This window comes from Thamnophis sirtalis, unplaced genomic scaffold (genome assembly GCF_051295495.1).
Source record: "Thamnophis sirtalis isolate CommonGarterSnake01/CBP01778 unplaced genomic scaffold, rThaSir2_p1.2 scaffold_3, whole genome shotgun sequence".
Classification (NCBI taxonomy): Eukaryota; Metazoa; Chordata; class Lepidosauria; order Squamata; family Natricidae; genus Thamnophis; species Thamnophis sirtalis.
Window position 1 is genome coordinate 174704461 of NW_028261383.1, and position 25813 is coordinate 174730273.

General features: G+C 44.7%; 1 protein-coding gene across 1 annotated transcript in view; it reads left to right on the plus strand.

Moving 5' to 3' along the window:
* Window positions 1-18616, plus strand: part of LOC148048409 (A.superbus venom factor 1-like) — a 65957-nt gene extending 47341 nt beyond the window's left edge. Inside the window, exons 30-39 of the mRNA XM_087711002.1 lie at window positions 1617-1767; window positions 2203-2257; window positions 2642-2729; window positions 4315-4404; window positions 6359-6464; window positions 8268-8357; window positions 10443-10523; window positions 12466-12549; window positions 13613-13748; window positions 18330-18616. Of these exons, the coding sequence (XP_087567128.1) occupies window positions 1617-1767; window positions 2203-2257; window positions 2642-2729; window positions 4315-4404; window positions 6359-6464; window positions 8268-8357; window positions 10443-10523; window positions 12466-12549; window positions 13613-13748; window positions 18330-18471 (1023 nt within the window). The 3' untranslated portion in view covers window positions 18472-18616. The remainder of the gene's footprint in view (window positions 1-1616; window positions 1768-2202; window positions 2258-2641; window positions 2730-4314; window positions 4405-6358; window positions 6465-8267; window positions 8358-10442; window positions 10524-12465; window positions 12550-13612; window positions 13749-18329) is intronic.
* The last annotated feature ends 7197 nt before the right edge of the window (window positions 18617-25813 follow it).

Below are 25813 nucleotides of genomic sequence, written 5' to 3' on the forward strand. Positions count from 1 at the left end.
TGCAAATCCCGTTCCAACCGGTACAGTACATACCGGAACAGTATCCGGTGCTCCGGGCTGGCTCCAGTACGTGCGTACCAGGGCATACCACCTGCAACCCACCACTGCACTCCCCCAAACTGGTTCCGCCATAGGCACCGCCACCTTTGTTTTTTGCTTCTGCGCATGTGCAGAACAATTTTTATTGCTCTGTGCATGCCTGCACAGCACGCATCAAGAAAGCACGCATGATACACCCATGAGTGAACCGGCAGGAGTGACTGCTGGAACTCCCCCCTGGACTACCAGCTTCTTTGTCAACATACAATGTAGTTTTAAATGGCTTCCCTTTCCTCACCCAAAGCTGAAAAAGGCTGTATTTAAGACAATATTGCAAAATTGTGTCTCTATCCAAGAATTGTGTCCAAGAACTATTCCTAGGAAAGGGGTCTTAATGAGGGACTTTTGGAACACTTTGCAACACCTTCACTATTGCTATTTGCTACTTCTGATATTGCAGAAGCAATTTATAGCCAATGTAGCTGTATGATACTAGTAGAGTTTAAATACATTTGTATCAGGAGTGGGTTGTTGCAGGTTTTACTGCCGGTTTGCTGCATGGATGCTTCACCAACAACCGTCTTTTTTTCTTGGTTTAACAAGGAATAGTTTCAAAAATGGCAGAAGTGCTTCAAAAAGGGGTAACAGGCGGAAGTGACTGAAGAGAGCCTCTTTTAGCTAATACAGATAAAAATCCCTTAAATTAGTTAAGAAATGAAATGACTTATTGTCCATTTGAAAAATAAATTCCAAAACAGCTGCTTTGTTAACACATAAGTGATTGCAGGCCCGTCCCATCTCCCCCTCCCCAGGCTCACCAGATGCTTCGAAGCAGAGCTCCTGAAACTATTTGCAGACTGCTGCTGTACGGAGCGGTCTTGTGGGGTGATTCTAGGACTCTCCCTGATCCAGGGGAGTCATATAAGCTAAAGGAATGGTGGTTCCTTCTGTTAGTTAGTTGAAAAAAGGGGGCTTCCTGTGAATGTGGCTGTCACTCATCAGGGAGCCTTCTGTCTCTCTGGATTGATGTTTTTCAACCCAGCAGGCACCTGACAAGCAAAGTCAGTTGAGGAAACCAGATTCGCTTAACGGCTGCAGTGATTTACTTAACAACCATTGTAAAAAGTGTCAGGTGCTTGAAAGTTTACCATACAGATATTACGTAATTGTCAAATGGCATCACTCATAATTTATATATAATTTATATTTACACCTTCCTACTGCAGAAAATTAAACCCATTTATTCTACTACATTATATTACTATGAAGGTACACATACATAGAAATTGCAAAGATTGGTGCACAATAATTTGGTTAATTTTACGTTCATTGTAAAGTGGAATGAAACTTCCACTTCAGAAAGTGGAAAGAAAGGAGTTTTCTTTATGATTTGATTTTGTTGATACCTTCCTAATATAATGCTGTTTCTTCATCCAAATATTTGATTTGGTCTTTTTTATATTTTGAAATCTGTTCCACCTCTAGCTCATATCAGGTTACAACAAATACAATTCAGTAGAATCAAAATAGCCAAGGAACTGCAGCTGATGGTCTTGCTAACCCTCGTTGCTTTTCAGACCAAACTCAATGAAGACTTCACTGTGTCAGCATCAGGTGATGGAAAAGCAACAATGACAATTTTGACAGTCTATAACGCACTACTGCGGGAAGAGGAAATTGTTTGCAACAAATTCCAACTTGACGTTTCTGTGGAAAATGTCCCATTGAGTAAGTTTGACTTCCCAGAAATAGTAGATTGTAATGAAGTTTTTTTGGGAGGGGATTAAAATGTTAGAATCTCAATCGCAGGCCACGCCCACCCCAGCTCCTCAAATGGGGAAAATGTCATGAAACATCACGTGACAGCAACATGATGCAGCGAATTTGACAGGCGTGCTTTAGAATCTACGCAACCAGTTCTTCAGTGACTGAAATTGGGTCTGGATTTAATTTATTATTCTTTGGTTAAACATGACCTATTCATATTATTTCTTTCAAGAATTCTTTCAAAAGCCAATCAATTATAGAAATAGAGGGTAAAAGTGAATAGCTTATTTATTGGTTTTCCAAAGAGATGTTATGGACAATCAAACCTTTCACCTTAAAAAAAACTGCTAAGAATTTTCAGAGTCTGATTTCTCCCATTTCTTTTGCAATTTTTAGACGCAAAGCAGGCAAAGGGAGCCAAGGGAGCCCTCATGATTAAAATCTGCACTAGGTAAGAATGCTGAAAGTTAAAGAAAACTTTGGATTGTTAACAGGATATTTGGAGTAATAACTCAGAGAAGCACTTGTGTTACTTTTCAAGAAAAGAGTTATACTTTCCCCAGCTTTACACTCTATCTCTGCTTGGATATTGATCTGTTTTCTGTGCACCATCCTAATTTGTAACATTTTGTTGTTGTTGGATGAAACAAAGAGCAGGATTTAAGTCACCGCAGGTCCTTCAGATTGATTTAGGGATGTAGAAATTGCAATATGCTACAGCAGGATGGCCAGTACATGAATGGGAAACCTCCAGGGGACTCTAGCAATGAAGAAGAAATTGTTTGTGAACTAGGAAATCCATCTTTGGTCATTTTTTCTCCATTCTTGATTTTAGATATCTGGGAGAAGTTGACGCTACAATGACAATAATTGATGTTTCTATGCTGACTGGTTTTCTCGCTGACGCTGAAGACCTTACAAGGGTAGGCAAGCTTTGCGTGGGGCTTGAAATGGCCTCACTGAAGAGGTTGAATGAGAGAATCTGTTATAGTTAATCATTTGCCTATATGGTTAAAACTGCAGAGAGAATAAATGAATGTTCATTACCAGTAAATGAATCAATAAGATACTGAATTTTATTTCAATGACACATAAAAGGCATCTTTTAATAAAATCAGAAAAGTACATCTCTTTTAATGAAGACGTGATTCTGCAAAACATTGTGAAGTCAGTTATTTTAATTTTCTTGAAAATTACTCAGATGTTGTAGGATTCAGTGGGCAAGAAACTTTGGACATAATTTAATGCTGTTCCATCTTTGATGATAGGGGGAGAAATTTTAGCCCCCTCAGAGAGGGCCCACAATCTGGGAAGACCTCCTGGATACGCGGCTTAGTTTAGAAGAACACCTGATGGCTGTGACCAGGGGGGCCTTTTACCAGATTCGCCTGGTACGTTGATTGCGCCCCTTCCTGGATCGGGATGCTCTGTGCACAGTCACCCATTCCCTCGTCCTTTCTCGCCTGGACTACTGTAACACTCTCTACATGGGGCTGCCCTTGCAGAGCACCCGGAGGCTTCAACTGGTCCAGAATGCGGCTGCACGGGTTATCATGGGGGTTCCTAGGTGCTCCCATGTTACACCCCTTTTAGGCAGCCTGCACTGGTTGCCGGTTGTCTTCCGGGTGCGATTCAAGGTACTAATTATGACCCTTAAAGCGCTCCATGGCTTAGGCCCAGGGTACCTGCGAGACCACCTACTGCCACCGGTAGCCTCCCACCGTCCAGTGCGATCCCACAGAGTTGGCCTCCTCAGGGTGCCGTCGGCCAGAGAGTGTTGGCTAGCCACCCCCAGGGGGAGAGCCTTCTCTGTGGGAGCGCCTTCCCTCTGGAATGAGCTGCCCCCGGAGCTTCGCATAATCCCCGACCTCTGGTCCTTCCGACGCGCCCTAAAAAGTTGGCTTTTCCAGCCAGCCAGCCTGGCCTGAACAAAACAAAATAAATGATTGATTATTGTTAATTTTAATCAATTTTTAAATGCTATTGCTAATATTAATTGGGTTTGGTTTTGGATACTCTAATTTCCTTTTTAACTTTTGTAATATGTGTTTTTTTAATGTCGTACACTGCCCTGAGTCCTTTGGGAGAAGGGCGGCATATAAATCCAATAAACAAACAAATAAACAAACACACTTTTCCCTTCTCTTTTTCACCCCCTATTTTCCTACTATTTTCTTTTGTACATTTGTATTATATATTATAAAATAATAAAAAACAACAAAAAAAGAAATTACTCAGATGTTGACTATAAGCAATGATTTCCATACTGACCTAGAATTTGTGGGAAGTTTCACTAGAAGAAGGATATGTGGAATCTCTTTAACAAATTAATTATATTAAAACTCTTTTTGGTTGTCTCAAAGTCTCTCAGGGAACTTGAAAATACTTTCCGATTTTGTTATAACACAGTCCCAGTACAAATAGCTTCAATCATCTGCAATTCCTTGAATTGAATCATCTGACACTCCTGAAGTAAATATCCATCCTTTCTTTCCTTTCATTGTTTAGCTTTCTGAAGGAGTCGACAGATTCATCTCCAAGTTTGAAATTGACAATAATATGGCTCAGAAAGGAGCTGTTATCTTTTACTTAGACAAGGTAAATACTTATGGAATCAATTTCTTTGAGTAGTTTCAAGGTTGGTTATTTGGTTTGCTAGGCAAAAAAGTGTGTTAGACTGAAAAAGATAGGATGAATAATCAGCAAAATAAACCTACACAATCCATAATTAACTGCAACAGATCATATACAGTATCTAGTAAGAAAGAGATATAATCATCTCTTGCATTATGCGATACTTATGTTCAAAGACTGCATGTCTGCTATATTGATCCATAATTGGATAAATGTAGTACTGCCTCTTGTCTGTTTTCCACGATTACAATAAAGTACAAGCCACCAGCCCTTGAGCCAGTAAACATATACCGGCCTAAATTATATTACCAGTCCATATTCTGCCACAATAATGAGGATGGTGAATGGCATTGTCCTCGGTAGATTCCTTCCCTTCCACTAAGCATCATCCGTCACTCTTCCTAACATGGGGAAGGGTGGGGCAGGCTTAAACAAATGCTTAGAACAGCATATCTTGCCATCTGTCAGGTGGCCTGACTTATAAAAGGCAGACAGGTATCAGAGGGAAGCATGGGGTAAGCAAGTACACCCCATCTATTTTGAAATCTCAAGCCCGTCCTGATATATGTTGGTTCAACTATTGTGAACACAGTTCTAACACCTTCCCAAAAGAGAGAGATATGGTTAATGAATAGCCTGGCTGACCAGTTAGAGATCTGGAGGGGAATGCCGGTTGAAATAGGAAGTTGTAATTGATCAAAAGAGAGCTATATCCCTGACTAATGCTGCAATATGATGATGGTGTCCAAATAATGATGGTATCCAAGCAAATATTCAAAGCTTCGAGTTCTGTCCTTGAGGCCTGAAGCACCTGAAATAAGCAGGGAACAGCCAAGGAGAACTAGCATGCTAGAACTGACTGAGAGAGTTGTGGGATTATTATCGTGATCTCCATGTAATTCTAGCAGTCATCCCGATAAAAACATCTTGATTTTCTCCACTTGCTTATACTTGCAGTATAAGCACACCTTGGTCAGCACTTATTTTCTGAGATACCTCTAAATTGTTCCTCCATGTGGCTCACAGATATATATCTGTATATATCTCCTGCAGCCCTCTGCCAGCAAAAATGGAGCTGGGGGGGGGGGGCATGGCCTGAGCTCTGTTTTCACTGGCAGAGGGACTGTGGGCCGGTCCTTTGCTGTTGCCAGGGTGTCCACAAGTGGTGGGTTTCAAATTTTTTTAGAACCTCTTCTGTAGGTGTGTCCTGGTTTGTGGGAGTGGCTTGCCGGCCATGTGACTGTGTGGGCGTGGCCAACTTGTAAAATGTGGTCAAACTCACTTAACAACGCTCTTGCTTAGCACCCAAAATGTTGGCTCAGGAACTCTGGCATTTGAAGCACGCAAGTCTTAAAGCTGTCAAGTTACAAGACCCTTGCACCCCTAATCCATTAGAAAAAAACCAGGGGTGTTAAAACTTGACAGCTTTAAGACTTGTGGACTTCAACTCCCAGAATTCCTCCTCTCGCTCTTCATCATGATGATGTGTGGACGGACGGGGGGGGGGAGGGAGCTGGAACCAGTTCTATAATGGCACTGTAGATTTGTGGAACCTCTTCTATAGGAGAGGTTAGAACTGGCAGGAACCCAGCCCTGGTGTCCACCTGGGCCAGATCTAAGCACCCAGGCCTTGAGTTTGAAACCCCGAGAATAGTGTGCTAATTCTCTAACTTTTGACCAATATTTTCTGAGATACCATTTTAACCTGCAGTTCCTCTCACCTTTTCCATTGCTTACCCTTTTTTCTGGGAAACCTGGACAGATTTGCAGAATTTAATCCTTCAATCGTTGGGTCAAACCTGAGGAACTCAGAATAAGCAGTTTAGCTGAGGTTATTCAGATGGGAGTTTCAGGGGAGGGGGAAATTATCTCCATGGATAAACTGGCACCCACAAATTCTCTTCTCTCTCCATCCCAGGTCTCCCACACTGAGAATGAATGCCTGCAATTTAAGATTCTCAAGCATTTTGAAGTTGGATTCATTCAGCCAGGATCAGTCAAGGTGTACAGCTACTACAATCTAAGTAATGGCAGATGTATTGAATACATCTCCCTCCTCCTAATTTCAAAATTCAGATGCTTGACAACTGGCTCATATTTATGACTGCCGTAGTATCCCGGGATCACGTGATCACATTTTGCAATCATCTGACCAGCAAAATCAATGGAGAAACTAGATTAATTTAACAACTATGCCACTAACTTAACATTACAATGCTTCACTTAACAACTGTAGCAAGAAAGATTGTAAATTGGGGAAAAACTCACTTAACAAATTTTCCACTCAGTAACGGAATTTTATGGGCCAATTGAGGTTGTAAGTCAAGGACTACATGTATCGGCCTACAGTTTCAATTATAAGGCATCTTTGCTTACTGACCGCTATGGTACAATGGTGCTAAAAAAATAACCTTGTGTCTAATCCTTCAGTTTATAATCATTGCAGCATCCCTCAGTCATATGATTGCTACTTACATTGTTTGCAATTAGCACACATGTTTGCTTGGAGCTAGCAGAGTTAATATGGCACAGTTTAAAAGGTGGAAGTAAAATTGTAAGTCACAATCATGTTATTTTTCATTCTGTGACTGCATCCCTTTGCTTAACGCCCAAGGGGATGTAAGGTCATAAGTTCAGTTGCAGTCACAGCATTTTCTGCTTAGCAATCTAGTTGCTTGTTCCAATTGTGATTACTAAGTGAAAACAATAATAATATATTTTAGTGTTGGTATTGTTAATACCAGAGCCGGGATATTATATGTACCATTGCACAGAAGCTCCCTAAAATTGGAGACTTTCATACTAGAAGGAAGGTTGACTCAGCCTTCCATCCTTCCGAGGTGGGTGAAATGAGGACCCGGATTGTTGGAGGCAATATGTTCACTCTGTAAACCGCTTAGAGAGGCCTGAAAGGCCTATGAAGCGGTATATAAGTCTAACTGCTATTGCTATAGTTGCTTGTCCCAATTGTGATTACTAAGTGAAAACAATAATATATTTTAGTGTTGGTATTGTTAATTCCAGAGCCGGGATATTATATGTACCATTGCAGAGAAGCTCCCTAAAATTGGAGACTTTCATACTAGAAGGAATTGGTTTTATAACATATATGAATCATAACTATAGGTAGTCGTCCACCAAAAAATCTCCCATTTGATAAACTGGATTCAGACTTACAACCATGTAGTCTGCTTAATGACCATGTGACTAAACTATTGCAGTGACTCATTTAACGGCCATAATTAAAATGGTTATAAAACCAAGTTTGGTCATGTGAAGACTCAACATATGACAGCAATGATTTACAACCAGAATTCAGGGCTCAATTGTGGTTATATGTTAAGGGCTGCCTATAGTCTATTTTATGCTATGGAAAAGTGGCCCATACAAGGAGGCATCAAAGGGGGCTAAAATGAGAAATGTAAACATTATATTGTCGCACCAGAAGCCCCACACCTTTTGCATGTTAATTGTGGCATCGCATGCATGCCCAGAACTTCCAATGCAATGCCATTTGACAAAAGGAGCAGAATTCTCCAGATGTCCATGTTCCAACTTCCTAACTCCGTTATATAATGGGATATTCTCTCTTACCTTTCTTATTGCATTGTAGGACTCTGTGCTTCTCAGGTAAATATTTAACAAAATTCAATCAGCCAATCAATACCCTTAATAGGTTTCCATTGCATTGTCAGGTCAGACATGCTCCAAATTGGAAATACCCTTGAGAAAATGGGTTACTCTTTGTTCTTCTAAATAATTATAACTATAATCATCCTAGATTTCTTGATGTGATGTATGGACATAATTTTTAATTCTTCCTTTAGATGAACAATGTACCAAGTTCTACCATCCAGATAAAGGAACAGGCCTTCTCAGTATGATATGTCATGGTAACATCTGCCGATGTGCGGAAGGTAAGTTGGGACATTCCAAGCTGGCCAACATCCTGGAAGATAAGCTCAAAATCCAGATGGATCTCTCTTCTGATCCCCCTTGTTCCACACCAAAGCACACTCTGAGCCAGAGATAAATTATGGCATTTAATTAACAGACAAACAGGTCCTTGGCAGCAACCCAGCACAGACAAGCTTGGGCAGCAATAAAGACAGATAAGGCTTGGCAGCAATCCAGCCTGCCAAGCTCATGTCAGCCTCCGACATTCGATTCTGTGTTGACTTCTGCAAAGAGGGGTGTGTGCACAAGTAGCTTTTTATAGTCTGGAGAGGAGCCTAATGACCACCAGCTGAGTACAATCACCTCCTGTAATTGTCTAATTGTTCCTGACGCCTATTAGCTCTTCGATGGCGTGCATCCAGGAACAACTCACTACTGGCTTCCGGCTCACTCTCCCTTGTCTCCTCCCCACTGGTCCAAGGCTCAGGTGCCTCCTGGTGGCCAACCAGACTCTCTACGCCCTGCTCAGAGTCGGAATCCTGTCCAGGGTCCTCCACATCCTCCAGAGCCGAGTCATAGGGCCCCTCGCTGTCGGAGTCTCGTGGCAACTCCAATGGCTCCTGCTGGGTCACAGCAGATCTCAATAGACTTGAACACTGTGTCTTATCTAACAAAATGAAGTTCAATGTAGAGAAAAGTTAAGGTTTTATATTTAGGCAAGAAAAAACAAGCGCACAGGTATAGTATAAGTCTGTGATAGCAAATCTATGGCACGCATGCCGGAAGTGGCACACAGAGCCATTTCTCCGGGTACGCGAGCTGTCACCCGTTGCTCTTTTGGAGTCTGGTGCACAAGCCAGCTAGTCTTCATGCACGTGGGAGTGCCAAAAACCAGAAGAGCAGCCGCCCTGTGCACATGTCCATGCCAGTCTGGTCTTCCGGATTTTGGCATGCATGCGTGCACAAAAACCAGCTGGAAACCGGAAGAACATCTTCCCAGCATACACATGCTCTTCCAGTTTCTGGCACATGCACTCCCATTTCAGCACTTGGTGCTGAAAATGTTCGCCAACCCTGGTATAGGTGGTACCTGGTTCAATAGTAATAATTGTGACAATATTCTTGGTGTCCTAGTGGACAATCACTTAAATATGAACCAACAGTGTGCTGCAGCTACCAAAAAAAAGCCAATACCATGCTAGCCTGCATAAACAGAGAGAATCAAGATCATATGAAGTGTTAGTACCACTTTATAATGCCACACTTAGAACACTGCATCCAATTTTGGTCACCACAGTACAAAAAAGATGTTGAACCTCTGGAAAGAGTGCAGACTGCAGAGAAGATCAACCAAGATGATTGGAGGCTAAAACATATGAAGAATGGTTGCAGGGTATGAGTATGTCTACCTAGTGGAAAGAAGGACTGGGGTGACATGATAGCAATGTTCCAATATCTAAGGGGCTGCCTTGAAGGCAAGACAAGGAACAGTGGTTGGAAACTAATCAAGGAGAGAAGCAACCTGGAATTAAGGTGAAATTTCCCAACAATTAGAACTATTAATCAGTGGAATGACTCCAGAAAATGGTTGCTCCAACATTGCAGGTGTTTAAGAAGAGATTGGGCCATTTTTTGTCTGAAATGGTAAAAGTCTGAATGGTCCTAAATGGTCTGAAATGTTCCTGCCTGAACAGAGGGTTGGACTAGAAGACCTCCAAGTTCCCTCCCAAACTCTATTATTCTGAAATTATTATTTCAGAGCATAATAAACCTTATGTCGGAGGTGTAGAGTTGCTTTTGAAAAAGCCAGTGTTTTCTTTGCTCCTTAAATAGAGTAGAACTCTTATCTGATTTCAGGAAAAATAAGACTGCAGGCATTTGAAATGCCGCATTATGAACTAAGTATGTAATTAGCTCTAGATAGTAGGGTCTTGTATTTAAATTAGTGTTATTTGTTTCCGATTATCAAACACAGATGCCTTCTAAAAATGAGATGTTACCTGCTCTCTGCTGGCTACTTTTTGCCCTAGCAATGTCTTTTAAATCAGAAGATGTATCCTCAACAGTCAATCCAACATTCTGTCTTCTCTTTTCTCCCCTTGAAGAAACCTGTTCCTCCATCCAGCAGGAAAACATTGATCTCGCATTACGAATTCAAAAATCCTGCGAGCCAAATGTGGATTATGGTATTTATATTGTACAATCTTATTCATAATTAGTGGTGTCTTTATTTGTTAATGGTCTATGTCTAATTAACAAGATTTGGAGAAGCCATTTTGAATTTATTCATAAGATGGGTTTTTTTTACCCGCAATTGCTCATCCACTTGGCGCAGACATTTGGCCAGGTGCCCACATGGTGCACAATCTCCTCCACTGCTCCTGACACCTGCTGGGTCTCCGAGGGGGTATGCAGGCTCTCCAGGACCCTGCCACTAGCACCCAACCCATCTTAAACTTTCTTTTCCATTCTGCCATCTTCCCTGAGTCTTTCTGCTGCCTGGGTAGACTGGGCAAATGGCTGGGGCTCAGGACCCCAGATAGCAGCTCCAGTTGGAGTGGAGAAGTTAGTTGGAGAGTCAGTTTAATGTCAGGATTCCAATCTAGGCTTCGGGTTACAGCAAACAGTAATCCGAGGAAATTTCCTCAAAGAACAAGCTCATTGGACATATCATATTGGCATAGACTGGTGAAAACTGACTCTATAGTCCCTCACCTAATTAAAAGTAAAAGTTTCCACCCTTTCCCAAACAATAAGTCACATGGTCCAATCAGGGTGCTATCTGGTTGCTTGGAAACTACACTCCTCTACAGCCACCTGTGGGAATGTTCTTGGTTCTCAGGAGAAACTATTTGGTTTCGGCTACAAAACCCCAGCTATCACTATTCCCCCCCCTCCCTATCCCTCGGCACCCTTGTGACAACACTGAATCCCCCCCCCCCCCCTGTCAGGGTAGCTTCAGAGTTTGTTGGTGTGTTAAGTGACCTTCCAGTGTAGCATAACAATTCCTGGCTCCTAAAAATAGACCTGCATCAATGAGTAAGCAGAGCCAAAAGACCGAGGACATTTTCATGCTCTACACATTCATTGTTTTCACTCTCAATTCTTCCAAAAGCAGCATGAGGCCAAAGTGCAGTAATTTGCATGGCCCCAACTTCAAAACCCAGAGTTTAAGCACTACAGTGCCGTGAAGTGGAGGGAGGTGAACGTTTTCACAAAAGGGGGAAAGGACTTCTTGGAAGCTTAGCCCTCTGAGATAGCCCTGACAGGATGAGCAGCCAGGCACGTCAGAGAGGATCTTTAGCATGAAGTTATATTAAACAGATTCGTGAAGACTAAAAGTATTTCTCCTATCCTCCTTTTCCATTTTCTGGAGAACTAGGGAGGGTCACCTCTGAAACTCTTCCTACGTTTTTTCCCACACCCACAGACTGAGCTGCCTCTCATCAAGCCGTTGCCTAGGTAGGCTGCAGATCTTCCTCCTGTCTCCCAAGGTCCGTCCAAGAAACCTGTAATGGTATCTGGGAATGGCCTTGGGAGATGGCTAGACAAGGGGCAGCTTAGCCTACCCAAAAGGAATTCAAGTGGGGCAAATGTCTCCCCAAAAACCCTCCCTAGTTTCTTGGACTGTAAAAGGCAAAGGAATGTACTGTAGTTTCAGACTTGCAAGATTCTGTTTATGCAACCTTACAATAAAGTAAATTTAGTCCATCTGGCCGTAGGTCCTGTCTGGACTACCCCACATGGCTGATAATAGCATCAGACTCACAGAAATGCAACATTCGAGAGAAAATACACAATTTGCGTCCATGAACCCCACAGTGCAGCTAGTACTCAACGGCCTCACCTGGAGGATTCTAGACTGCCACGAAGATCCAGCCTGGAAGTGCCTGTAGTCTAGGTGGAAAGGTTAGCAGTCCCAAAGGTGCTTCTCCAAAGGCAACCGGACTTTCTTGGTAAGATAGGAAATCCAGTTGCCTTTTGGAAAAGCACCTTTGGGATAACCATGACCTGGATGGGAATCTCCAGAGACAATTAGCAGCACCTGTGCCTCTCTGATTGCGCCACTCGTGGTCAACAATAATCAGCTGTCTTAATGAGTATTGTTTCTGTCTTTCTCCTTACAAGTCTACAAAAACAAGCTGCTTCGAATAGAAGAAAAAGATGATAATGTTATCTATGTCATGGAAATTCTAGAAATTATTAAAAGAGGTAAGAATTCTCTCTCAAAATGCAGAAGAGGGCAGCCCTTAAAAACCTTATTTGTAACTGTGTAAAATACGCAGGACATATTTTATTGCCCAGAAGCTCACATTTTCTATGGAACAGTAAAGTATTTCCCATTGGCAGTCAGGTAGAAGGTCTCTCAAAATGTGCATGATTGAATATTTCCCAAATTTTTTTGCTAACACTTTGGGATTCATCATCCTCACAAATGCGTTTCAGTAATTCCTTCAAACGTCCCTTATTCATGAATTATCAAAAGGAATAAGGGGATTTCGGTCTGCTTTCTTACAACAAAGTCTCCCTTTTAATGCTTCTGGTTACAGTAAGGATGCCGAAACAGGTGGAGGTCTGGTGAACTCTTTTGCTTGTAAGAGGAGACTGCCTTTAAATGGATCTCTCCACTCTTTTTCTGTGTTTTAAAGAGAGGAAACATCTTACTCCTCCTCCTCCTCATCACTGTAATTCAAGCTCACGTAGGGTTTTTCTAAACAGAATGTTTCTGTTTCAAATAAGGATTGTGTCCGTGAGGATGAGGAGCTAGGGATGAGTTACATCAGAAAAAGAGGAAGGAGCCATTTTTAGCATTCTACCCGTTTTCTGTATCCTGATCAATCGGCTCCAGTGAATCAGAAGATCCTCCAACCAGTGTGAGAAGGGTCTATTGTTGGGGGGGGGGGGTGCTGCCAATGGTCGTCCTTCCCTCTGCAAAAGTGGCCTTCCTTTCACTTCTGTTGATAGGAATCTTGCCCGGATGATCCGCAGACAGCTGAGGTTAGCCTGAAAAGGGCTCCAGTACTGAGATAGGGAACTGGTTTTTCAGGGTCAGATGCTGCCGTATCTGTGTTGCCTCTCTGAGGAAAAAGGTAGAGCTGAGAAGATGGTTTGTTTGCCCCAAGGTGATAAATATGGGCCAAGAGAAGTTGAAGAAAGGGCCAATGCACCCACTAAATACAGCTATTCCCTCTTCTCTGGTCACGTAACATAACTTGCCAATGTAAGACCGTGTCCCTTTTGAAATATTTGTTCAGATTCTATCTAATTTCTGCAGGCACTGACCGAAATCCACAAGCAAAGGCCCGCCAGTATGTAAGTCACAGAAAATGCCAGGAGGCTCTGAATCTGGAGGTGAACAATGATTACCTGATCTGGGGTCTCAGCAGTGACCTGTGGTACATGAAAGATGAGTATGTGCTTCACTTTTTTTCTAAAATTTTCTAAAATTTTATAGGCTTTATTTTTCTGCTATCAAATCCACAGAACACCTAAAATTTAGATTTTTTAGATTTTATTTAACATTTATAGGCCGCCCTTTTCCCTGAGGGGACTCAGGGCGGCTTACAATAGTAAGGGAAGGGGAGTGAAAGACAAAATACAGAAAAAAAAGTGTGAGATAACAAAAAGTACTAAAACACAACATTCACTCAGCATTCGGGAGGGGCAAGAAAATTTATCCCCAGGCCTGACGGGCTAGCCAGATCTTAAGGGCTGTGCGGAAGGCCTGGACTGTGGTCAGGGTACGAATCTCCACGGGGAGATTGTTCCATAGCGTCGGAGCAGCAACTGAGAAGGCTCTCCTCCGGGTGGTCGCCAGTCGGCACTGACTGGCGGATGGAATACGGAGGAGGCCCGCTCTATGCGATCTGATGGGACGCAGGGAGGTTATTGGCAGGAGGCGGTCTCTCAGATAGTCAGATCCACTACCATGGAGCGCTTTATGGGTGGTAAGTAAGACCTTGAATTGCACCCGGAGATCTACAGGCAGCCAGCGCAGCTCGCGGAGGATAGGTGTTATGTGGGCGAACCGAGGTGCGCCCACTATCACTCGCGCGGCCGCGTTCTGTACTAGCTGAAGTCTCCGGGTGCTCTTCAAGGGCAGCCCCATGTAGAGCACATTGCAGTATTCCAGCTTAGAGATCACAAGGGCTCGAGTGACTGTCGTGAGAGCCTCCCGATTCAGGTAGGGCCGCAACTGGCGCACCAGGCGAACCTGGGCAAATGCCCCCCTGGTCACAGCTGATAGACGGTGATCAAAACTCAGCTGTGGATCCAGGAGGACTCCCAAGTTGCGGACCCTATCTGAGGGGTATAAGTTTTGTCCCCCCAGCCTGATTGATGGTACGGTGGTCAAATTATTGGGAGGAAAACACAACAGCCACTCGGTCTTGTCTGGGTTGAGCACCAGTTTGTTAGCTCTCATCCAGTCTTTAACAGCTTCCAGACCCCGGTTCATCACGTCCACCGCTTCATTGAGTTGGCACGGGGCGGACAGATACAATTGTGTATCGTCCGCATATTGGTGATACTTTATCCCGTGCCTCCGAATGATCTCGCCCAGCGGTTTCATGTATATGTTAAATAGGAGGGGGGACAAGACCGACCCCTGTGGCACCCCATATGTTAGGGGCCTCGGGGACGATCTCTGCCCACCCACCAACACCGACTGCGACCTGTCCGAGAGGTAGGAGGAGAACCACTGCAAGACAGTGCCGCCCACTCCCACCTCCCGCAGTCGTCGCAGAAGGATACCATGGTCGATGGTATCGAAAGCCGCTGAGAGATCAAGGAGAACTAGGATGGACGCAAAGCCTCCATCCCTAGCTCTCCAGAGATCATTGGTCAATGCGACCAAAGCGGTTTCTGTGCTGTAACCTGGTCTGAAGCCGGACTGGAAGGGGTCAAGATAGTTTGCTTCCTCCAAGGTACGCTGAAGCTGGAGGGCAACCACTTTCTCAACAACCTTCCCCACATAGGGAAGGTTGGAGACTGGACGATAGTTATTAAGAACAGCTGGATCCAAAGACGGTTTCTTCAGAAGGGGTCTCACCACCGCTGCCTTAAGCTCGGTGGGGAAGTGCCCCTCCCGAAGAGATGCAACAACAACCGCTTGGATCCAGCCTCGTGTCACCTCACTGCTGTTGGCAACCAGCCAGGAGGGACACGGGTCCAGTACACAAGTGGAGGTACTCACAGCTCGCATAGCCTCGTCCACATCCCCAGAGGCAACTTCCTGAAACTCAACCCAGAGATGGTTTGCCAAATCTTTCCCCTGTGTCTCAGCTGGCTCTGCAAGAGTGGAGTCCAGGTCCGCTTGAAATCGGGCAACTTTGTCCGCCAAGAACTGAACATACTCCTCAGCCTTACCCTGTAAGGGGTCCCCCGTCTCCCTCCTATTTAGGAGGGAGCGGGTTATCCTAAACAGGGCGGCTGGGCGGGACTCGGCGGACGCTACCAAGGAGGCAATCTGTGTTCTTTTTGCCGATCTTAAAGCTCGAGTATACTCCTTGGTGCATGCTGTTACAAGTGCCCGGTTCAATTCGGACCTGTCTGATCTCCACAGGTGCTCTAGGCGTCTCCTCCGGCGCTTTATCTCCCGGAGCGCCTCGGTGGACCAAGGAGGCCTCCGGGGGCCGCTGACCCGGAGGGGCCGTAGTGGCGCAATCCGGTTTAGAGACCCCGAAGCTGCCGAGTGCCAGGCAGCGACAAGGGTCTCCACCGAACTGTGGGCGAGAGTATCTGGAATAACCCCAAGCTCCGTCTGGAACCTAACAGGGTCCATCAGTCGCTTGGGGCAAAACCACCTGGTCGGTTCCTCCTCCCTACGGTGGGGGTTTGGCCTCCGGAAGTCTAGCCTCAGTAGATATATCTACAGTGCCATGGAATGTTGTGTTACATTTTTGAAAGCAACCCTAATCTGAATTGATGATGATGATGATGATGATGATGATGATGATGATGATGATTATTATTATTATTATTATTATTATTATTATTATTATTATTATTATTTTGGTTCAGTTCGAGTCCAGCTTTTGGCAATTTTATGGTTCAGGTCCCAAAGGTGCTTTTTCAAAAGGCAACTGGTCTCTTGAAAACATTTTGAAAAAGCACATAGACATTTAGCTATACTACAGGTCTCTCCAGTTGTGGGTTCCTCTCTCTGTCACTATCGGTACGCTGCTCATGGGGCCACGTGTCCTGTTTGTGTGCTGCACATGCATGCCCACTCCACCGCCCCTCTGACACCCAGCTGCTTGTCGGAACTCGGGGTGTGCGTGCATGTGCAATTGGCTGCTTGCTTTAAAAACAGGTGTAGAAGGTGGACAGGTGGGCCAAACGAGCCACCATACCGGTAGGCTGTCAGCTGCTCCCAGCTACTACCGGTACAGCCGTATCAGGCCGTACTGGCCGGAACCCACCACTGGGTTTCTCCCTATCTTCTGATCTTGCACTATTTATTTGAATTTTGTGTGGTCTGGTTAATGTCATCTGTGGTAGTGTTTAGCCACCATGTTCTTTGATGCCCTGGTTTCCTTTTGCTGCTAATTGCTGCAAACATAATTTCTTTCTCTAGTGAATTCCCCCACAATGCTCTCTGTTCTTACTTGTATTTTTTGAATTTCTTGCATAATCATTTGCAATGTCACTTTCTTTTCTTTTTCATGTTGTGCCATTCCTCCAGTTAGTAAACACTGCCACTATAGAATCCAAAGGTTTTTTTAATTAAATTCCAAACAAATTCACTGCAATCTTCTCTCTTTCAAGTCAATCCAGCTACTGATAGTACTCCAGAGGAGCACCTGTATAAACAATCCGTGCTCTTCCCACTATCATTTTCAATAAACAAACTCAGAAACCTTTTCTTTTCATTCCAATCCAGCTACTGATAGTACTCCAGAGGAGCACCTGTATAAACAATCTGTGCTCTTCCCACTATCATTTTCAATAAACAAACTCAGAAACCTTGAAAAGTAGATCAAATGTTCAAAGAAAAAAGAAAAACAATGTTTCCAAGCCTCCAAGCCTCTAAGTGGCAGTGTTACTTCTTTTCCTCTACTTTTACTACTTTTAAGAGAGTCTTAATAAGTATTAAAAAAAGAAAAATAGAAGAAAAAAATGGTCCAGTTTAAAAAGTAAGAAGCATTTGTAAAAATTCCATCAATAAAAAGATTAAAGAAAATAATGCACTAAGTTTGACTCAGGCTTAATCTCGCCGCTTAACCTCCTCTGTCTTCAATTTTAACTTTACTTTTAATCTTTTTGGGTGTTCCCTAATAATATATTTTATCTCACCAATTTCTCTCCCACTTTCCTTCTATTTTGGAGCTGCCCCAATTTTCAGCAGCTTCAATGGCTGCTTCTCTGTGGCCAGAAAAAGGGCTTCTCCTGGATCTACCAGGGACTTTGCGATGTCCCTGGGATCAGCAGGAGGTTCCCTTCTCCATCACCGTCTCTACAGGATGGTTTAGGTCCAAAAGGACCATCCAGTGTCAGAGATATCTACGGTGATCTTGGAGCTCCAAGATTGCACGTTGTACCGTCGTGACATCGGCCCCGCCTCTCCTCCCCTTACTTGTTTTTAATGGTGCCTTTTCGAGCAATAAATGGCCCTCTGATTTTTTTGACTTGCCTAAAAGAATTCTCGGTGTGACCCTTCGTGGTCTGATTCAAGATTTTTACACTGCTTATCCTGATAAATGTCACTGTTCTTCCTTACTGCCCTCTGGAAAGCTGCATTCAATCTTCTTGTTTCTTCCCATTTGTCTGCTGCTTTGGCTGCTTTTTTTTGCTCAACTATTTTGATGGTTTCATCTGAGAGTCATCTGCGCTTTTTCTCTGGCTTCTTGCATAATATCTTCTGCAAGGATGAAATTATTAAAATGTATAAATGGATTCAGTCCAAGCATAGCACATTGCTCCAACAGAGGACAGTTGAACTAATTTCCTTGCAGGGCTAAATTTTAAGCTATCCTGTTTCCTCTTTCCAGAATTTCCTATCTCATTACAAAGAACACCTGGATAGAGAGATGGCCAAGTGAAGACGAATGTCAGGATGAAGAATTCCAGGACTTATGTGCAGACATTGGCCAGTTGTCTCACATATTGACTACTTTTCGATGCCCCACTTAATGTTTAGAAGAATCAATGATAGGAAGAAAATTGTTAGAAAACAGATTTTTGAGCCAATATATACGTTATTTTGTCTCTTAATTTTTGAGTTTTCTGTCATTTTCCTTTAAATTGTTTATTCATAAAATAAATAATTGATTTCTTATTTGGTGTCCTGTTGATTATTAATAAGCCATGATGTTTCAGGATTGCTATTTCTTCTTCTTCTTCTGATCCATCGAATAATTTAATTTGTCTGAGAAGATTATAAAGTACTGTTTTAGTGATGGATGGATGAGTTGGTGCAGTGGTTGGATTCAATTTTTTTTTACTCCCGTTTCTTTGGGCATGACTTGGTGGGAGGCAAAGTGACTGAGTGGGCCTGAATAGGTAGGAACAAATGCTTTAAAAGTGAAAAAAAAAGGGTATGACAATCGTGTGGCTCATAGCTGATCCGTGCAATTGTCGGAACCATTTTTTTCACCTTTTAAAGCATTTTCCCCTACCTATTTGCCCAAACAGGCAGGGGGAAAATGTTTTAAAAAGTGAAAAAAAGTTGGCCACACCCATCCGGTCACATGACCACCACCCCCAGCCACACCCACAGAACCGGTGGCAAAAAAAAATGATTTAACCACTGCACAGTACCATTACCTTTAGGGAGTTGCAGTCTCAAAGCTCGCATGGCCAGAGAAAAGGCAGCCATCGCGCTGCTGCTGCCATTCCAGATGGCTGTCTTGGGAGCGGGGGGGGGAGTAAAGAGGGCGGGCTGAAGGTTCACTCGTTTGCTTTGCTCGCTGCCTTTTCTCTTCCTAGCTCCCTTTGTCTCCCTTCTTTCTCATTTAGGTAGCCACTGCTGCAGTCTCAAAGATTGGGAGGGTCGTGCGGCAAGAGAAAAGGCCGTGAGATTTGCAAGAACGGAGGCAGGACTTAGGAGAGCAAAGCAAGAAATGCTTCAGGCCTGCCCGCTGGCATCTTTATTCCCCCTCACTCTCGAGGCTTTATAGTGTTTTTGGGGTGAGGGGAGTGTGCTTCTGAGCGGCAGGCAAGCGACCCTTTGGGGCGAGCACTATGTAACTTGACCAGACAGTTTCTGTTGGATTTCCCTCCCAGAGCTGGGCTTGAAACATGGCCAAGCTTCGCTGAGCATGGAAGGTCTTACCTTCTCAGGCCAGGTGAAGGGTGGCCGCAAGGGAGATAGCTGGGCAAGTGAATGAAGGCAGAAATCACCAGATAGAAATCAGCTGTGGTCGAGCCAAGCGAGGGAACCAGTCCAGAGAGCAGCAGCAGCAGCTATGTTGCTGGCGTAACTGTAGGTAGGTGAGGCACGAAAAGGAGTGAAGGGGAGGGGAGGGGCGGGTGGGGCAATAGCAATAGCAGTTAGACTTATATACCGCTTCATAGGGCTTTCAGCCCTCTCTAAGCGGTTTAGAGAGTCAGCATATCACCCCCAACAGTCTGGGTCCTCATTTTACCCACCTCGGAAGGATGGAAGGCTGAGTCAACCTTGAGCCGGTGAGATTTGAACCGCCGAAATGCAACTAGTAGTCAGCTGAAGTAGCCTGCAGTACTGCACTCTAACCACTGCGCTACCTCGGCTCTTCAAGGAGGGGCATGTGGGCAGGCAGGGTGAGCAGCAAGTGGGCAGGGAGGGGTGAGTGGCAACCAGGTGACTGGGCAGGTTGGGATGGGACCAGCCAGAGGTGGTATTTGCCAGTTCTCCGAACCAGGTAAAATTTCTGCTATTGGTTCGTCCGAACCAGTCTGAACCAGCTTCATACCACTTTTGAGTTGGTTGGTGAATATTAACTGGGATTAGTGAGTTGGGGAGAGAATTAGGTGGCACAACTCAACACTATGGAGAATAGAAATTTACTTCCTTGTAATTTTATCCCAGTAACTAGAATAGATGGATCTCTGCATTGTCTGAGTTTCCACCAAAGGCAATACTAAAAGTTCATTTCCTGCAAATTGCAAAGCCATAAACATATATAATTCTCCATGCATACAGTTTTCCATCCACATTGAATTCCCCCATCCACAAATTCCACCATCCCATGGACCCATTCCACTCATAACTGAGGAACAAATCAACAATGCTATGGACAGAATGAAGAATTTGAAGGGTCCTGGACTGGACAATCTGCCTGCAGATGTTTGGAAACTAAAGGACACAGAGATACTTTGACTGAGTGAGTTCTTCAATGCTGTAATGAACACATCTACCAACTGATTGGTCAACAAACGTAACAGTTCCCATCTTCAAGAATAAAGAAGGTGACCCAGCTGACTATGCCAACTATCACCCAATCCACCTTCTGTCTCACACTGTGAAGATCTTTGAGAGGATCTTTGATCAACACATTCGCAGCATCACCCAACTCACCATCAACCAATGCGGCTTCATTAAAGGATGTGGATGCAGCAAAATGGTCAACGTTCCATCCCTCTTAATGTTTAGCAGCATGCCAGTAAAGTGATCCTGTGCTCCGTGTCTCTTTGAGGTCACCCTTTCCCAATCTAAGTGAAGGTCAGAAAGGGGAGATCCCAACTGGTCCCTGGAATGGAGAGGAAAGATGCTAGTCTAATGGAAGTTGGGTAAACAAGGCCAAGCCAGAGACTCCAGATGTGTAGCCTTTGGGTTGGGGGATGCCAATAAAAGAGTCTAAATGGGTGATATTCTCCAGGATCTGCTGTCTTTGTGGACTTTGGATGTTTAGATTTATCACAAAAGAAAGCAAAAACTTACACACATCCATGAATTTCATTGAAGGAGATTTTCTCATCTATCACTGACCTTTAACCAATTTTAACTCATTGTGGAAATGAATAGGAATCAGAATCAGAATGGAGCTGGAAGGGATCTTGGAGGCATTCTAGTCCAGCTCCCTGCTCAAGCAGGAGATCCTATACCAGTGGTGGCAAACCTTTTTTGGCTCACGTGTCAAAAGTGGGGGGAGTGCAAGGGGGTCATGCGTGGGCATGCTACACCCATAATGCTATGCGCACAATCCCAGTGCACATGCAGGCACGACCAGCGCTGCCCCCCCCATTTATGGTGTGCTTTTTTTGCCCTCCCCAGGCTTCAGAGTCTTTATAGGAAAATGGTCTCCCCTGCCCCCCACCCCAGAAGCTCTCCAGAGGCTTCAGGGAAGCTCCGGAGCGCGAAAAACTGGCCCTATGGGCAAACCAGAAGTTCGGGAACGGACTTCCGGCTTGCTCGTAGGACTGATTTTAGCCCTTCAGCTAAAGGCTCCTGGATGCTCTGGAGGGCTAAAACCGGCCCTACGAGCAAACTGGATGTGACTTCCGGTTTGCTCGTAGGGTCGTTTTTTGCCCTCCGGAGCATTCAGGGAAGCCTCCTGAAGGCTCCAGAGGGCTAAAACCGGCCCTACGAGGAAACCGGAAGTATGTTTCCGAACTTCCGGTTTGTCTGTAGGGCCAGTATTCACTCTCTGGGCAAAAAATGGCCTCAAAAGCAGGTCGAATGTCGGCTGGTTGTCTTTCAGGGGTTCAACACCTTGCGTGCCCTGACAAATGGCTCCGTGTGCCACCTGTGACACGCATACCATAGATTTGCCATCATGGTCCTATGCCATTTCTGACATTTAAGAGAGAAAACTCTGTGCACTGCCTTGTGTTCATTGGAGCATGAAGTTTAATCTTTAATAAAATTAATATGTTGCAGCGAATGTTTTCAGAGCACAGCAGGGCAGCATAAAGGCTATTTTTATGCCTTGCTTTGGTGTGGTGTGGTCCAGTCCTAGGGAAATCTCTGTTGGTCCAATAGAAACAACCCCCCCTCCTATCCCCATTTCCTGCTGCAAGCATATATCTGGGAAGGAAGCATGGATAATTCTTTCCTTCTAATGGTCATAAGAGTATTGACGAAAATAGTAGGGTGGTTTCAGAAGCTACCTTCTCAGGTCTGCTAATAAACACGTGCTACTTATCTGATATTCTTTATAACATTTGATATTCCCAACAGGAGACTCACATCTTGAGGCTTCAGGATGTAGCTATTGTAAATATCTTAAAATCATTTCCCAGGTGAAAGATATTGCTTTATTTTCTGATTAGAGGAGAACATTGTACATTAAAACATATGCATCACACATTCCCAATTGTCGTTAGGAACATGTTGTTTATGAAGGCCACAAAAGAACCTAAGAAATCTATCCTATTACATAAAAGAAGAGTGCCACAACCATAACAATTTATTTATTTAATTTTCCATTTCTGAATCACCCGTCTTCCTCAAAGAGGGTGGTATGCAATGAACAATAATATCAGAAAAGTAGTCTAGGCTTTTAAATTAGTCTGGTTTTAAATTTGTTCTGATGCTTTCTTGGTGGTTGTTGTTATTAATTAAATGTATAGTGTATGCTGCCTGACTCTCAATGGTTTGGAGGGGGTGGATATAAGTAAAAGTATTTTAAAAAATGACAGTGATAGACAAAAATGAGGAGTGAAGATGGAAAGAGTGATCAACCCCCCCCCCCAAAAAAACCGCCAGATGAGAATGAAGAACAAATTTACATAGTCCAAAGGAGGCTTCAATAACTCTCATCAAGGGTTTGATGAGGGTGAAGAGCAGGGGTGGGTTTCAACCGGTTCGCGGCGGTCCCTGCGAACCGGTTGGTCGGCGAATCTGGAAGTAAGTAACTTCCAGGAACGGCGAAGGGCCCACCCGCCCGCCCGCGCTCCTTACCCGGTTTTGACGAGTTCTGCGCTTCCACGCATGCGCAGGACGCATACAGCGCCTGCGCGATCCTCCAGGAGCAGCTGGAGCATCTCCCAGATGCTAGTACGCATGCGTGCACCGCATGCGTGCACGAGGACGCCGCCAGCCCCGTTCCAACCGAACCGGTTGGAACGGGGCGAGAAACCCACCCCTGGTGAAGAGCCAGGCCTTCAAAATCCTTTGAAACATCATCAGGTCTCTGTCCTCCATCCAGATCAGGGGGTTCTTATTCCAGAGGACAGACACTGCTACGGAGGAGGTGCATTTCCTTTAGACTAAAGGACTAAACAAACCCCATCAAAATACAATTTGGAGTGGGATGATTAATTTTTTAAGTTTAAAACCAAAGCCATGAAGGGACATGGAATTCAGAACATACTGAGACACGGCATCTGTTGTGATGGTCTCTTGTGATGAGCCGATAGACAGAGAAAGGAAGCAGTATGCTTCCTCCCATATTTGGGCATACCAGGGGTTGTGACACAATACATACCTATTTCCCTGGCCTAACTGATAAAGGAAGAGAGACTGTGGCTTAGTGGCTGATATAACTGCCTGATATGTAATACAGCCCAGGTTCGATTCCCAGTAAGGGTATGGCTAGCTGATGAGAGCTAAATAGCTTGAAATAGATCTATACTAGTCTCCCTTTATTTATTTATCAGCACAAATGCAACACACACACACACAAACACAGACACAGACACACACATAGAATATACAGTAATAATGAACAAATACCTTCCCCCCCAAAAATATAACCCTATAGACCAAACAGCCTGACACCAATACCTGAGAAAATCCTGGAAAAGATAATTAAAGTTTCAACTTGCTTCTCCTGAGGAAGTGGACAAGGCCATGGGAGCGGTGAGTGCCTCTACTTGTATACTGGACCCGTGTCCCTCCTGGCTGGTCTCGACCAGCAGGGAGGTGACACGCAGCTGGATCCGGACGATAGTTAACACCTCTCTCCAGGAGGGAATCTTCCTGCCCCTCCTAAAGGATGCGGTGGTGAGACCCCTCCTGAAGAAACCGTCTCTGGACCCAGCCATTTTGAGCAACTATCGTCCAGTCTCCAACCTTCCCTTTGTTGGGAAGGTTGTTGAGAAAGTGGTGGCCTCTCAACTCTGACAGTCCTTGGATGAAGCCGATTACCTAGACTCCTTTCAGTCGGGTTTCAGGCCTGGTTACAGCACGGAAACTGCTTTGGTTGCGCTGACCGATGATCTCTGGCGGGCCAGGGATAGGGGTCACCCCTCTATCCTTGTGCTCCTTGACCTCTCAGCGGCCTTCGATACCATCGACCATGGTATTCTTCTGCGACGGTTGCGAGAGGTGGGAGTGGGAGGCACCGTCCTTCGGTGGTTCTCCTCCTACCTCTCGGACAGGTCGCAGTCGGTGTTGGTCGGAGGGCAGAGATCGACCCCAAGGCCCCTCAACTACGGGGTGCCGCAGGGTTCGGTCCTATCCTCCCTCCTATTTAACATCTACATGAAGCCGCTGGGTGAGATCATACGCCGGCACGGGATTAAGTACCACCAATACGCAGACGATACGCAGTTGTATCTGTCTGCTCCGTGCCAACTCAGCAAAGCAGTAGAAGTGATGTGCCAGTGCCTGGAGGCTGTTAGGGTCTGGATGGGAGCAAACAAGTTGGCACTCAATCCAGACAAAACCGAGTGGCTTCTGATGTTCCCTCCCAAAGATTGGCCAATTATTCCATCTCTCAGGCTGGGGGGTGAAATTATATGCCCCTCAGAGAGGGTTCGCAATTTGGGAGTCCTCCTGGATCCCCAGCTAACTTTAGAACACCATTTGTCGGCTGTGACCAGGGGGACCTTTGCCCAGGTTCGCCTGGTGCACCAATGCGACCCTACCTGGATCGGGAGGCCCTTCAGACAGTCACTCACGCCCTTGTGACCTCAAGACTGGATTATTGTAACACGCTCTACATGGGGCTGCCCTTGAAGAGTGTTCGAAGACTTCAGTTAGTCCAGAACGCAACCACGCGAGCGATTGTGGGTGCACCCAGGTACACCCACGTCACACCTATCCTCCGCGAGCTGCACTGGCTACCCATTAGTCTCCAGATCCGCTTCAAGGTGCTGGTCGCTACCTATAAAGCCCTGCATGGCATCGGACCTGGGTACCTGAGAGACCGCCTCCTGCCGATTACCTCCCATAGACCGATTAGATCTCACAGGTTAGGTCTCCTCCAGATTCCATCCACCAGCCAATGTTGGCTGGCGACTCCCCTGTTTGGGCAAATAGGTAGGGGAAAATGCTTTAAAAGGTGAAAAAAATGGTTCCGACAATTGCACGGATCAGCTATGAGCCACACGATTGCCATACCCTTTTTTTTCACTTTTAAAGCATTTTTTCCTACCTATTCAGGCCCACTCAGTCACTTTGCCCCCTACCAAGCCACACCCACCAAGTCACGCCCACAGAACCCGTAGTAAAAAAAATTGAATCCAACACTGCACCAATTCATTCATCCATCACTAAAACAGTACTTTATAATCTCAGACAAATTAAATTATTCGATGGATCAGAAGAAGAAGAAGAAATAGCAATCCTGAAACATCATGGCTTATTAATAATCAACAGGACACCAAA